General features: G+C 38.7%; 1 protein-coding gene across 1 annotated transcript; it reads left to right on the top strand.

Moving 5' to 3' along the window:
* Positions 1-208: 208 nt before the first annotated feature.
* Positions 209-15,871, top strand: LGSN (lengsin, lens protein with glutamine synthetase domain). Its single transcript, XM_070738961.1, is given in 4 exon segments — positions 209-244; positions 4,470-5,373; positions 8,678-8,862; positions 14,678-15,871. Coding segments are annotated over 4 exon segments (2,319 nt in total).
* Positions 15,872-16,090: the final 219 nt, after the last annotated feature.

Genomic DNA, 16,090 nt, shown 5'->3' with positions numbered 1-16,090 from the left:
ACAATTCTAGAAATTTACACTCATGAGATTTATTTATTTATTTAAGAGCTTTGTCCTCACTCATCCAGATTCATTATTAACAGAACCTTCAAAAAGAGGGAAACGCTTAGAAATTCTATGCTAACTCATCTTCATTATAGGCACATCTATAAATTCTGAGCACGCTTTTCCAACAGAAGTCACAGAGGGATTCAATCAAAATGTGTAGATGTAGAAGATGGAGAAAGACACCTTCAGCTATCAGGTAAGGGAAAAAAATGACCAGCAGAAATATTTTTATTATCTCCTCTCTTGAGCATTAGTACATCACAAAGATGGAATATGTTTATATTACTAAATAAATTGATATTGATTGATTTGAGTTTCCTTCTAAGATAAAGTTTTAGCACGCAGTATTAATAATAATAATTTAATAGATTTGTATGCCGCCCCTCTCCGCAGACTGCAATAGTGGACGGCAATAGTGGAGAAGAGTTTAACCAGCCACAAATCCCACTTCTTCTTGTCTTGAATCTGAATTTGGCAAGTAGGCAAAATTAGAGTTACAGTAGTCCCTCACCTATCGCTGGTGTTACGTTCCAGACCTGGCCGCAATAGGTCAAATCCGCGATGGGGAATTTATCGACTGATAGTACTTATTTAAGTATTTATATTGTAATTGTTTGGTAAGTTTTCATTGTTTTAAGTGTTTATAAAACCTTCCCACACAGTATTTATTTTAGATACAGTATTTAAATACAGTATTTACAATTTTAGATTTATTTTTTTTTGAAAAACCTGCCGATCGAGTTCGGCGGGCTGTTTAAATCTGCCGATCGACTTCCTCAGAAACCCGCGATGAAGTTAAGCCGCAGTAGGTGAAGCGCGGTATAGCGAGGGACTACTGTATCTGTTATGGGGAATTCTTAGGAAGCCGCTGAAGCACCTTTTCCTTTGAAGTTGAAAGTCTCTTGAAGTTCTCTGAGCCAGATGATTATTTGTAGAAAATTGGAAACTTTAACTGCTCCAAGATGACACAATGATAAGGTTGACAGAAAATGTATGTATTTAAATAACTACCACTTCTTCAGATCCACAACACAAACTTTCTATATCCTTGACAGTATTGGTTTTATAAAGTGTGTTTTTGTTTGTGTGTGTGTGTGTGTGTGTTGGGTGTGGGAGTGAGAGAGGGACAGAAAGATAGGGAGAGAGAGATAGAGAAACAGAGGGGACAGAGACATATAGAGAAAGACAGGGATCTAAGCGCTTAAGATACATCCAGGTAGTTGCTTTAAATTGATGGAAATAGAATATTAGGTTATCTGGAACTTGTACAATGTTGAAAGACAATACTTACATTCTTTAGTTGACAATTGTAAATTCATTCTCATCTTGTTTTATTCAGCTTGTCACATGATGTTGCCATCAGTTCATAGAGTTTTGAATGGACTGTTCACATTGGGATTTTGTTTACTGTAAAACCAGTATACAACATTTCAAAAAGTGAACCATTCATTTGAAAAAGTATGACTTGGCAGAAATACCATGCAATGTAACAAATTCCATCCAATATTTATACTATGAAATCAAACTTTCAAGTGAAATATTCTGGTGACTTCAAGGGTATATCCCTTGACTTCTCTTGGCTACAACACAGAAGAGAAACCCTTACGGAATTGTGATTGACTTGTGATTTATGGACTTGAACATTAGAAGGGGTAATTTATGAAAAAGAAGGAAATTATGATGTAACCTTAGAGAGAAAGGGAAAATACAAATGCATTTATAACTGTCAAAAAAATCAGAAGCTGCTTATTTATAATATTTTCTTTCTATTTTCTCTATGTCTTACTTATTCACTATTATTCCTTATTTCCTTTGTTTGTTTTCTAATTTTGGAATTGTTCTTATCTTGTTCAAATGTCTTCCTTAAAAGTTATATATCTAAAAAGAAGAGGTTAGTCATACTTTTCACTTTCTATTTCAGCTCGTAGCATTGCAACGACCTCGTTTTTTCCCAAGTCCTATTCAGCTGAGCTTTGTGAAGTCTGCAAAGGCTGGCTGCTGTTACCAATTGTAAAAACAAAGCAAAAACACATCTTCTATTGTCAATATAGCAAACATACTTGAGGCTTATTCTGTGCCAGGGCTCTCCTGAGCTCAATTCTAGCATCTTTTTTTCAAGCCCAAGCTTAACCTTGACATTTGTGATGAAAGAGAAATGAAAATTGTCTCGAGCAATTGTATGTTCTCAGCCTTTAAAAAAATTGTATGGTTCCACAGGCTGGCATTTTGGCAGGGAAGGCAGAGAAAGACAATGAAATCAATGCACTGGTTTGTGTTTTTATTAGACACAGTGTATTTAATCTCAGCAGCTAGGTGGTAGCACCGTTTTGTACATGCATTTATGAGCAGCAAGATTTGGATTGAGGATGTCAAATTGAAGTTTACATATCAGATAAAAGAGGCATTTTTCTTTTTCTTAAAACCCCCATGTTCTTTTCGAAAAAACTTCCTAATGTTATGTTCGGGTCACATATGACCCGGACCGAAAACTCTTCATTTGAAGTGCTTATGTTTGGTCAATTTGAAAACTTTTTTCACTTGGAAAGTAGTCTGAACATTTCTGCACACAATGATATGAAAATTGAAATGAAAAAAGTAAATCTTATTGGTTTATTTTGCAGATATAATGCACGCCCCCCCCCCGTTTTTGTGAATTTTTTTCAATTTATGGATAGTTTTGCTTGCAAAATCCATTCTATTTTACTAAAGTTGGTGTGGGATTGGTAGCTTGAACATTTCTGAACATAATTATATGAAAATTGAACTGGAAAAATTGATGCATATTGGTTTATTTTGTTGATGAAATGCATGCCCCCCATTTTTTTTGAAATAGTCTTCACTTTATGGATAGTTTTGCTAGCAAAATACATTCTATTTTACTAAAGTTAGTGTGGGATTTGTAGCTTGAACATTTCTGAACATAATGATATGAAAATTGAACTGGAAAAATTGATGCATATTGGTTTATTTTGCACATAAATGGGCCCCCATGCTTATACTCAAATAGGCTTATACTCGAGTAGGCTTATACTCGAGTACAAGACAATATGGTTTTATATTCAAAAATAAACCAATAAGAATCATTTTTTTCAGTTCATTTCTATTTTTCTTATGTTCAGGATTGTTTCAAAAGGATATTCCAAATATTTCTAGCCAAATATGTATAAAAAGTGACAATAATGGCACACAGCAAGGCCGAGGGGGGTGGCCCTTTTGTGGCAAAAATAAACCAATAAGAACCATTTTTTCCAGTTCATTTATATTTTTTTTATATTCAGAAATGTTCAATTTAGTATATCAAACCTTTTTGGGGGAAATTCCTTAGGGATTTGTAGCCCTAAAAAATAGAAATTGACACGAAATTCAGAAAGGATGGGGGGAGGGGCTTTTTGATCAAAATAAAAATATAAGTCTCAATTTTTCCAGTTCAATTTTCATATCATTATGTTCATAAATGTTCAAACTAGTTTTCCAGTTGAAAAAGTTTTTAAAAAGATCAAATTCAAGTACCTAAAAAAATTCTTTTTGGTCCGGTCACATACGAACAGAAACAGACTCGAAGTGATGATTTTTTTTTGCCCAGAAAACAATTAGCCACCACCCCAAAAATGTTTTTTGATGATCAGCATTGTTAAATTGAGTAAATGAAAGTTTGGTTTTCCACAAGGAGTATTTGTGCTGATAAAAGGAAAGACTAGCTTGCCTATAATCTGCCAATTAAAGATAATCAATAAAAAATATAAGAAAAAAAGGACACATTATTTAAACATTTAAATTATATTAAAGGAGAAGCCTTTGAGTAAATGATGTTTTATATTTTAAGTCACAGTGACATACCATATTTTTGGTGTATAAGACACACTCTTACCCCCTTAAAAGAGGATGAAAATTTGGATGCATCTTATACACCAAATGCAGCCCACCTGCCAAAAATGGGGTGCATGTAGGCAGCAATTGGCTATGGCATTCCTTGCAGTTTGAAACAGCTGATTGTCAGGAGGCCAATCCAATAGGCAATTAGCTGCTTGTGCTAATCAGGCTGTGCTGAAGCTGAAACAGGTTATTTGCTGCAAGGAGGCAAATTGCTGGGAGGCAAAGGCAGTTTCCCCCCCTTTGTGCTAATCAGGCTATGCTGAAAGTGAAACTGGAATAGGCTGTTTTCTGTTTGCTGCAAGGAGGCAAATGTCTGGAAGGCAGAGGCAGATTTCCCCGCCTTGTTTTCCTCCCCCAAAAAGGTAGGTGCACCTTATAGTCCAGAGCATCTTATACTCTGAAAAATAGGGTAAATGTGGCCTTTTAGAATGTGTAGTATACATGTATTATTCACAGCTAAATCATTTCATGGCTGAAACATCATAGTCTTAATGCATATTTCATTTAATTGAAGTTTTCTGAACAAAAAGAATTTCTGATTTTTGCAGACGTCTTCTGGGTTTGACCATGAAGAAACTGATGGCAACCGTATGTGTGGATTGAGTAGCAGGCAAAGAAGCAAGATCAGTGGGACAAAGCTCTCGGCAGCAGAACGTGAAAAAATGGAGGAGCCTCTTCACGCAAATTCTTTTAATCAAGAAATGCAGGAGCTGTATGTAGATAAACCTCCTCAATTGCCAGAAGCAGGTGAGATCCTCCCCAAAGATTTCCAGGTAAAAGAAGGCTTATCCCATAGCCAAGAAGAATCGTACAGAGATGACTCAGAAGATTGCAGGGATGTAGAATCCTTTGGCAGAAAATATCAAACATTTGAAGCAGACATAGAGGGCAAAAATGAGCAACTGGGGTGGCTAGACACAAGGAGAAGCGAGGAGACCTCTGAAATAGCGTCAAATGAAGATAAAACTTGCTCAGTGTGGGATGGGAGTAAGTTCCACCCAACAGAGGAGATGGATGGGGATCATTCCATAGCAACCCAGGAAAAGGAAGACAGCAAAGATGTATCTATTTTGGAGCCTGGGATTCCCAACCAAACTTTGCAAGAATTTAAGAGTGCATTGAAAGAGAATCCCTTGTTAGGCAACTGGACCTGCTGGGACAGCAGTGAACTCAGGGCTACCTCTTGCTGTGCATGTCTGAAGTCTAGGGAGGAACAATGTCAATGCATGGAAACACTTCCTCCTCATTTAGGAGGTGGCGTTGACCAGAAAATTCCCATTGTACACACACATGGATCAGGGCAAGGAGGAAAGCCCCAACTGGGTTACAATTCTGCTGGGTTGGAAAAACAGCCGTCAAAAAGGGATGATTTGGAACAGCCTCTTGGGAGTCAACAGACCCCTTTTCCAAAGGTGGTCAGAACTCCACCTGCTAACTTTGAGCCCACATCTGGTAAGCACATTAAGTCCCATATGAAATAGAGGGGTTGTGCTATTATCAGCTAAACTTGCAATAGAGATAAGATTGCCATAATTGATCCTACAGCATTATATGCTATCTTCATTCAAAACCAGCGTCAGTCATACCTAAGGAGATAGAGAAGAAAGTGATAAACCACAATAAGCAAATTATAACAAAACAGCATCAGATCTGTTAAAATGGGAGCAAATTGCAGCATCAAGATAGATTGAGATGGTGTGGACTGTTAGATGCCATTGCAAAGATTTCATTCTCACCCACCCTATGCTGGAGAATTATGAATTATGAATCCTAATCATTCTGTTAAATATTATGTCTTTCTTGAGGAAGAGTAATGTCTATGCATGTGTGTTCTTTGTGCCATCAACAATTAGAGAATGGCTGGCTTTGAGGCATAGAAATGAGAAGAAACCTAGCTCAGCTTTTCTTCTATGTTTGGTGGGCATTGAGTTGTGTTGCTGCCAGTTCTCAAACTAAGGGAGCCATGATTTGTTTTAAAAAAAAACTTCAGAATACATGACCTGAACTATTTCCTCGTCTCAGAGAAGCTTTGGGGCTAATATTGATGTGAAAATAAATGATGAGACCTAGTTGACTCTGTCCTTGGGTTTCAAATCTCAAAAGGCCTTTACAAATGCAATGAGTTCTTTACACATTGCAATTTTAATTGGTAAGTTACTTATAATGTGTCTTACAGATAACCTTCATCTATATAATCAAACTGAGTCCCCCTTCCTGCTCCCTTCATCTCAGTTTAAACCCTACATCAGTATTGCAGCTCACAAAGTTTCATGTTTTTTAATAAAATGGGTTTTGATTTTTCAATAAGGGTAGATATATATTTCATTATTTATTAAATGTATATGCCACCAATCTCTCTAAGGAATAACTGGTTTCTGGCAAAAAAAAAAAGGGCTTATAAGAGATATATCAAACAAGAGTTGTATGGATGTCAAATCATTTGACTATTTTGACTGAAACTCTCTTAAAAGCCTATTATATTCTGGTTTTGATGATGTAGGACAGTGATGGTGAACCTTTTTGGTTTCGCGTGCCAAAAGGGGGGGCTTGTGCGTGCTTGCCCACACCTATAATTCCATGTGCCCACCATACATGCATATGTGATCCCCCTGCTCCTGGCATGTGATGTTACACTCTTTTTTTGCTCTTCCCAGGCTTCATAGTCTTCCTAGGAGCCTGGGGAGGCAGGCTCACCCTACTCTGGCTCTCCAGAGGCAGAAAATAGCCCATTTGCCAAGTTTAAGTTGAACCAGAAGGCCTTTTTTTGCTCCTCCCAGGCTTTAGAGCATTTTTAGGAGCCCAGGGAGGGTGAAAATGGCCTCCCCAGCCCCCTGAGGACCCCCAGAGGCCAGAAACAGCCTGTTTCCCAACTTCTTCAAATTTTCGCCCTCTCCAGGCTCCTAGAAAGGCTCTGAAACCTGAGGAGAGCAAAAAAATGGAACTTCTGATTCAACCAGAAGTTAGCAAACAAAATGTTTCCAGCCTTCAGAGGAGCTCCCAGGAGATGAGGAATGCTGTTTTGCTCTTCCCAGGCTCCTAGAAAGGCTCTGGAGCTTAGGGAGAGCAAAAAACAGACATTCCCCACCCCTTCCAAAGGCTGAAAACATGTTGTTTCCTGACTCGCAGTAGGCCCAGAAGGCCCCAAAATCAGATGACCTGAGCTTGTGCACCCACAGATATGGCTCTTCCTGCCACTTGTGGCACATGTGCCATAGGTTTACCATCATGGATATAGGAGATTCAAATTCCACTCTAGATTGTGTGGGAAGCAAATGGTGGTAGCTTTAATTGGGTCCTTTTTGGAAAGTGTCCTATGGACATTTCACATAAAAGAGACACATGAATAATAGAACCAGCAAGCATTAAAAAGACTAGTATTTTCCTTTTATTGGCAACAGAGCATTAATTAGACTAACAAAATTTTGCTATCTTGGAAAACTGGCATTAAAATTGATTAATTTTGCTTAATTAGGTACTGTCAAATTTGTATTTATTTTTATCAATCACATAGATAGGTTTTGTTCATGATGATCTATGGCTAGCCTGTTTTTTCAATTGTCACAATAACTGAATCTGTCCACCTTGCTGTTGTTCTCTTCTTCAGTTTCTTTCTATCTTTTCTGGCATTAAAACCTTTCCCAGAAAGCTGGGTCTTTATATAATATGTGGAATGAAGGATAATTTACCTTTGTAATTTGTACCTCCAGTGAGAACACTGGCTCGTGTAATTAGCTGTCATAGGCCTCTTATATATTTCCTTTCCCCCTTCCTCTTTATACACCTCCATTATTAAATCAGTGAGCTTCCACAATATATAGCATAGTATATTTACAGGTAATCCTTAGTTTATAAGTGGTCACTTAGCAACCATTCAAAGTTTTGATGGCCACCTCCCCTTATATGATCACCTGATCACACTTCCAATACTTGGCAACCAGCCTATATTTATTACCATTTGCTATATCCTTCAGTCACATGACTGAGATTTATAACTTTTTTTGCTGGAAACTAGTGCTTACTTCCTGTATCTGGCAAAATAAAAAGTCCATTGGGTACAGTGGATTTGCTTAATAACTGTGGCATTCATTTAATGACTATGGCCCCCAAAAGGTTGTAAAATTGGGGGAAGTCATGGGCTTGACAGCAGTTGCAATGAAAGGAGTACTTGGACTCCAAGCTTGGTTTTATTTGAAAATCACATATACATGAAGAAATCTCTTATTGGGGAATGCAAAATATTTGGATTGAGTTATTCTCAAAGTCCAGTACTATTAAAGTGACTGGTTTATTCAGAAGAAGAACAGCTGCTTTAAAGGCTTTCTTGGCATGCCTACATGTCTTTGTCACAAGTATGAGAAGTGTAACTATATAAATTTTACTAACCAACAAACAAGTGTGTGCATGAAAAGTCAACACTACTGGAAGGGGCAGCACAGGTGCATAGTTAATAGGAAATAACCAAGCCAGGTCTTCTGAAGGTAGCAGCAACAATAACACTTTCAGGAGGAGCAATGAGTTTGAACTTTTTGCACAGTCCTATTATTTATGTTTCTTGCTAACTTCCTTCTCATGTAAGTGTTCATAATCCAGTCTTAAGACAGGTTCCCTTCATTCCAATCTAGAATTCAAAGCAGGGTGAATCCTTGAGATTCTTAAGGGCATCTACCTCTCAAATATTGGGTCAAAAAGGTATGTGTTAATGGCAAATATTTAAATCTTGCCTTATGGTGATTGCATTTTAATTTTTCATTTAAAGAAAAAGAATCCAGAAGAGATTCCAGTGAGAAGAAAGTGGGCAGTGGCAGTTTCCTTCACTTCACCTCTGAGATAGAGCACATCGAGGAACAGATGGCAAGAGACAATGTCCACTTTGTCAGGTTTGAAACCACAGATATCCACGGTGTGTCAAGATCCAAGAGCATCCCATCTCGGTTTTTCCGGGTATGTCTCTATTCTTTTCCTGTTTCCTGGGCACAGTGGCCCTCCTTTTGCTATTTTGCAAACCTTTGTTATTCTAGTATGCCATAGCTTGCCCTTAGGTTCACCAAGAACCTTCTAAATATGTTTTATCCATCTCTCTCTCTCTATTATTAAGAAATTTTAATTCATGCAACTTTTTACATATCCAAACTTTTAATCCTCAGATGTATCTTTTTAAAAAATTGATTATCTTAACAAAAGGTTGGTTCAATCTGGTCCTAGAAAATTTGAAGAGCCCAAGGCAAACAGCCAGGTGCAAAAGGGATGCCATGTGAATTACTCTAGTGACAAAACCCCCATAACTTTTTGTTCTGTCGGGCTCTCTGATAGACTCCTCCCAAAAATTCACAGGTACAAATTTCAGACACACACACACGTTTGAAAATTTAAAACAATGTTCTTTATAATGAAAAGTCACTTAAACCAAGCCCTCTTTTGATATAGCAAAGAGGACTCACCTTCAAACAAACTGGTAATTTGTACAAGTCCCTTATCAGTTCTGTGATACTTATCTTGCAGCTGTGAGGCAATTCACAGTCCTTCTTCTTTCACAAAGTGAAACAGACTTTGCCCTGGTTTAGTTTCAAAGCGGGGAAAAATCAGCACACAAAAGGTCAAAGTCAGTAAAGCAGTCACGAAACACAATGTTCAGATAATCATCCACAATGGCCAAACCCACAGGCTGCTATTTATAGCAGTCCCACTAATTACCACAGCCCCACCCAACCACAGGTGGCCTCATTTTCTTTGATAATAATCTCTCAGTTGTTGTTGCCTATGCATCGCTTTCCGCATGCGTGGCTGTATCATTAACTCTTGTTCTGAATCCAAGGAGGAGATAGATAATTGATCTCCTTCTGAGCTGTCTGCCACACTCTCCTCCTCCCTGTCGCTCAAGTCTTCTTGGTCAGAGGAGCCTTCATCATCAGATTCCACCAGGGGGCAAAACAGGCCTACAGCATGTGGATGTATCCCCCACATCCACAGTCCTTGGGGCAGGAGCTGGGCCAGAGCTAACCACAACACTTTCCAAGTGATTCAATCCAATCAGATAATACCACAGAAATGCATAGTGGTTTAAATTGTAACATTATAGTACAGTATTAGTTATTTTGTTAAGCAACAATTAAAGGTCACATTATTTGGTAACTTTTCAATGGAAAATAGAGGTCACCACTTGCTTTTTTTACAGGTTGTTTCTGCAATACCCAGCACGGGCACTTTATGGGCAGCATTTTTGTTTAATTCTTATCATGAATATTTCAACTTCCATTCAGTGATCATAAAAATATACTAGTACAATTAGAAATGCAATGGCATTTGCTTTCATGCTATATTCTCTTTGAATTGTAGAAAAATACATTTTATTTTGTTTTAGCTCTTGCTTCATTAGACTCTGTTCTTTCAACTTTAAGGTTACATCTATTGTATTTCACTGATGTCATTTAGGCATTAAAAGATATCAACTGTTTCCATGGAATTTAATACTGCCAAAAAATAATAAGCTAATAACCTTTATAGTCATTCTGTGTATGTTTGCCCAGCTCAGTTTTTAAAAATAACTTATACTGGTTTGAATTAATGCCATCTTAAGAAAATTAAACTTGACACGGAAATATAAATCATTACTTTAAAATATTATTATTGTGGCTACTGTGATACCAAGAGTCATAAAATATGATAGGATTACTTTTTATTCTTATTTATGTAGCGATTTAGATCACGAAAAAGCAGGAATACAGTTTTGTAATTCACTTTCTGAATTAAAAACTCTATTAAGTCATGCTCACACAACTGTGTATACCCAATTCGCAATGTAGCTAGCAAGGCTGGATTTCAGGAGAATTAAATAGGACATCTCAATACCACATTCTGTATGATAGCTCCTAAACATTATAATTTCTTTCTAATATAATTTCCAGCAAAGCTTTGCCTGTCCCAATGTGGCAAACTTTTCTTAGTGCTTAGTATTTTTCCATAAGAATGTCATTAATTCATTCAGTTTACATGGGAACCATTTCTTGTTCTGAGAAGTTTTTCTTGATTTCAGAACCATTTCTATTTTCATAGTAAACTTCATTCTGTATTTTTCCACACGTGTAGCAATTGACATTTCTTAGAACAATCCTTCTATCTTTATGACTTGTTTTATGGAACTCTTGTGTATTCCAGCTCGTTTATTGATTTATTTTTATCTTGCCTCCATTATTTTTATAAATAACTTAAGGCAGCGAATGTAGTCATTCGCTCCTGCTATTTCTCCACAACAAATCTCCTGTGAGATGGGTTGGGCTGAGAGAGAGGATTGACCATGCCAAAAGTGGGACTAGAACTCCCAGTCTCCCAGTTTCTAGCCTGATGCCTTAACTACTAGACCAAATTGCATAGCACTGACAATGTGGCAGCTACACCATGACATTAATGATCATTCTGGCCATACCTGATAGTTTTGCTGTATTCTTGGTGTATGGTTAACTACCAAATAACACTATGACTATTGTTATTACTGCTGCTGAGCTTTACTTTGTCCACTACTAAAAGACTCTTACTAAAATGGTGGTAGACTCACTGTGCTCAAGTACTGAGTTTACCATGCTATTGTCTGTTGGAATGGCAAAATTTTGCCACTTCAATAGGCCAGTCTATCCACTCCCATTCAGTGAAGAATGAAAGAAACACCCTCGGAAGCATTTTGAGAGACAGGGAAAGAGAGGGAAAGGGAGAGGGAGAGAGAGAGAGAGAGAACATAGATGTTTCCTTGCATTGGTAGAAAATAGGCAGTGCAGCAACTTTGATAACCATACAGATTTGGAGTGGTGAGGTTTCCAGGTCAAGGCAAGGTTTCCCCTCAAATTTCTTTTATTTATTTATTTGTTTGGATTTCTATGCCACCCTTCTCCATAGACTCAGGGCGGCTTACAAAAATAAATGTGAACAACATGCATCTTTTCACAATGTATACCTTCCTACCTGGCCTGTTATGTGAACCAGCTAATGCATTTTGCAATCAACATGCCATTGCTACAAAATTCAAGATACATTTACACTGGGCACACTGTAAAAAAAGTATTAGTTGCTCAGTTTGGGGAAAAAACCTCAATAGGTAGTGGATTGGGAGTATTTGCATTTTTTTGAGGGAGGTGCAGTTTGCCAAGCACTGATAAATGATGCTGTAGGGAATTGCCTTATTCCAAAGCCACTTAATGTCTATGGTATATTGCCAATATTTTTACACAGTCCCTTTTACCTGGCTTAACTAGTTTTGCAATTTGAATAATAAAGCTCAGAATATCAGGGCTGCTGTTTTAAAAGGATTAAAGACTTTGCAATAAAATACATCTACAATAGTTCAACCTATTTTAAGTTCAATCAAGTATTCACTGACTCCCAAATATTATTCAAAGGTCAAGAACAATGGATAACATCTTTGTTTTTAAATTCAGAATTAGCTGTAAGATAATATTTTATATAAAATGGCTTTTAGAAGTCTGTAGTACTCTTAGGCATTTGGATGTCTTACCAATTCACTGTGTATTGCCATTTTTTGGTGTGGTCTATTGGGTAAATTTTTATCAGACTTGCAGGGTGATACAGACAAGAAGCACATGCAGATGAACTATATTTTATTATGAGGTTACATTAAGAGAATCTTGCAAATCTGAAAGTACACGTCTCTTCCTTCCCCTTTATAGCCCAAGAAACTAGGGAGGGTTCTTTCGGTGATGTTTGCCATGCCAAAATTCTTGCTGTGGACTAAGGTGCTTCTTATTTGCCCATTACTCTAGCTGTAGCTCTTCTCCCTGTCTCCCAAATTCATCCATACACACCATTCCAAATTTGATGGAAACAGTTCCATCATAGTCAGCCTAGATCAGGGATCTCCAACCTTGGCAACTTCAATTCCTAGAGCAAAGCTGGCTGATGAACTGTGGGAGTCAAAGTCCACAATTCTTAAAGTTGCCAAGATTGGAGACCTCTGTCCTAGAAGACTTCTTAAAAATTTCCATGAAATGCAAACTACTATCACCATCTTTCAAGAAGGATATTACAAAAGATTTCAAAGAGAAAATGGTGCTCGAAAGTAATTTTACACTGGTGACTTAATGATTTTAGGAGAGATCTCATTAAAAATTACAAAAGTATTGTTTCAATTGTAATATTCACAGCTAGTACCCTCTCTCTCTTCACTGCCATTTCCTCCTTTAAGATTGTTTCTATCTCCCTAATATTAGCAAAATACAACAGAGTAAGCCTTCAGAAATGAAATACTCTAGGGCATATGGAAACTCAAATTTTAAACTCACTTATAACATTGCAACACTGTTAACATTATTATCATCATCATTATTATTATTTCCATTTTTAATCTTCCTTCCTATCCAGAAAACACTCAAGGCAACAATGAAATTGAACTTGCTTCAGGTTCTTTTTTAGCTGAACACATATTTAAAAAAATAAATCATACATTAAAATGAATATCTGAATTCACAGTGAAGCTTGGTCTAATTGCTAATTCTTGGTATTGTTTCTCAAAAATGTAGTGAACAGCAGTAGTCCCATAATGCAACACAATAGTCATTCTAACTAATATGTTGTCAGACATTCTTGTCACCATCCTACCATTTGCTGCTTTCTCAAGGTCATTTAGGAACTGTCTTGTGGGATCTGGACCCAGAGACCTGAGGTCCCTTTCTTAGCAGCATTATGGCTGTTTATTGAGCCTTTTGTCTCTTTACCCCACATCTACAGACATACAAACAAACAAACACATAGAAGCATACACATGGGTGGGCTGCTGGGGGTTCACAGGGGTTCAGAAGACCCTCTAGATAAGATTATATCAGTTTCAGAGAACCTCCAAACCCCACTCCTGGTTGACCCCATCCCACCTGCACACCCAGGAGTCCCCATGCAACCCGTTTTGGATGCAGGTAAATGCAGGGCACACATGGAGGCTTCTGGAGGATAGAAAACAGGCCTACTGGAACTAAACTAAACAGTGCCACTTGGCGGGACCCAGGGGAAGAGCCTTCTCTGTGGCGGCCCCGGCCCTCTGAAACCAACTCCCCCCAGAGATTAGAATTAGAATTGCCCCCACCCTCCTTGCCTTTCGCAATCTACTTAAAACCCACCTCTGCCGCCAGGCATGGGGGAACTGAGATACTCTTTCCCACTAGGCTGTCACAATTTTATGCATGGTATGTCTGTATGTCTGTTTGGTTTTTATTATAATGGGTTTTTAATTGTTTTTAGTATTGGATTACTATTATATGCTGTTTTATTATTGCTGTTAGCCGCCCCGAGTCTTTGGAGAGGGGCGGCATACAAATCCAATAAATAAATGAATGAATGAATGAATGAATGAATGAATAAATAGCTATTTTCACCCACCTGGAGGCTTGAGGAAAGCCTCTGGAGCCCGAGGAGGGCAAAAACGCCCCCCTGTGGTGGTGCAGGAGGCTGACTAGGCCATGCCCACCCTGGGCACAGCCACCTAGAAACTAGCAGAGAACCCTTTCTTAAAATTTTTGAAGTCCACCTCTGTATACACATACAAACACACATACACACATCCCATGTAAACTCCAAATGCTTTCCATACTTGACTGAAAGAAGTTTCTGATTGAAAATCTACAGTCTATGGCTTTTCCCTTGCACAATTGGTTATTGTTCCTTCTGAAACTGCAAAAATGTAATCTGTCAATGTGATAGTGCTACTTAGGGGTTGTTTAATCCATCCAAAACACAGCCGTATCTTCTTCTTCCTTCTGTTTAGACCAAAGCAATCTATGGGGTTGCCATGCCAAAAGGCTACCTTGAGCTGACCCTGAATCCAAGGGAACGCGAGACATCCCACGTTCCTGCAAGCAGTTTAAACTGCGACATCATCCTGAGACCCGACTTATCAACCTTCCGGATCTTGCCATGGGTGGAGCAAACTGCAAGAGTAATCTGCGATCCCTTTATGGTGATGGGCAACCCTCTCTTGACATCGCCCCGGCACATTGCCAAGCAGCAGTTGCATCAGCTCCGGGAAAACGGCTTTGAGCTGTATTCTGCCTTCACTTATGAATTCTGCGTCTATGGCATTGCTGAAATTGTCAATTCAAAGACAATCTCTTTTCCCGCTGCCACCCTACTCAGCAATCACGACCAGCCCTTCATCCAGGAACTCATGGATGGCATGTACCACTCTGGGGCAAACATTGAAAGCTTCTCCTCCTCAGCTGGGCCTGGCCAGATGGAGATCTCTTTTCATCCAGAGTTTGGCCTGGGTGCAGCGGACAGTGCCTTCACTTTCCGGACAGGCATTAAAGAAGTAGCCAAAAAGTACAATTATATCGCCAGTTTTTTCACCGAGGATGGATTCTATAACGCTGGCATTCTGACCCATAGCCTTTGGGACAGCAGCAGACGGCATAATTTGTTTGCTTCTGCCGCACCAGACCTAACTGAGATAGGGAAGAATTGGCTGGCTGGATTATTGATGCATTCTGCAGCTCTCAGCTGCCTGTTGGCCCCCACCGTCACCTGCCGCAAATGCTATAGTGGGTGTAGCAAAGGCTCCAAAGAGGCTGTGGTTGCCAGGGGGGCATGGAATGACAACAGCTGTGCATTTAATATCCAAAATCATGGTGACAAGGGAACCTGGATAGAAAATCAGTTGGGCTCGGCCACGGCCAACCCTTACTTGGTCCTCTCGGCTACAATTGCAGCAGGTCTGGATGGGGTAAAAAGAAAGCTCACGTTCCAAGAGACCTCTGGGAAGATCCAGAGCTCCACTCTGATGAAAGCAGGCATGATCCCTCTGAAGCTGGAAGATGCTCTCGTGGCTCTCCAAGAAGATGAGTGCATCAGGGAAGCGCTGGGGGATTATTTTATCCAGTACTTTATCAACATAAAGCAATATGAGGTGGAAACTGAGGAAATGGATGTGGAAAGGAACAAATTTTTGGAGTATTTTATCTAGTGTGGAGATGAGATTGGAGAGTTAATAGAAGCTAAGCAATGCAGCTGTAGATCAGACCTTCTCCGGATCACATTTCTTTTATAAGTGACCTTTTTAAGTGACTTTAAGACACTTTGTCTTTTTCTCTCCTTTCATTATAAGTTGGCAGTACAGTTAGTAAAGGTGCAGGTAACAATGAACTGATTTACTGTAAATGGTTGTTACAAAAATCTTGAGGAA

Source organism: Erythrolamprus reginae, chromosome 1, assembly GCF_031021105.1.
Source record: "Erythrolamprus reginae isolate rEryReg1 chromosome 1, rEryReg1.hap1, whole genome shotgun sequence".
Taxonomy (NCBI): Eukaryota; Metazoa; Chordata; class Lepidosauria; order Squamata; family Dipsadidae; genus Erythrolamprus; species Erythrolamprus reginae.
The sequence above is the reverse complement of the archived record's forward strand: the minus strand, read 5'-3'. Positions and strand labels throughout refer to the sequence as shown.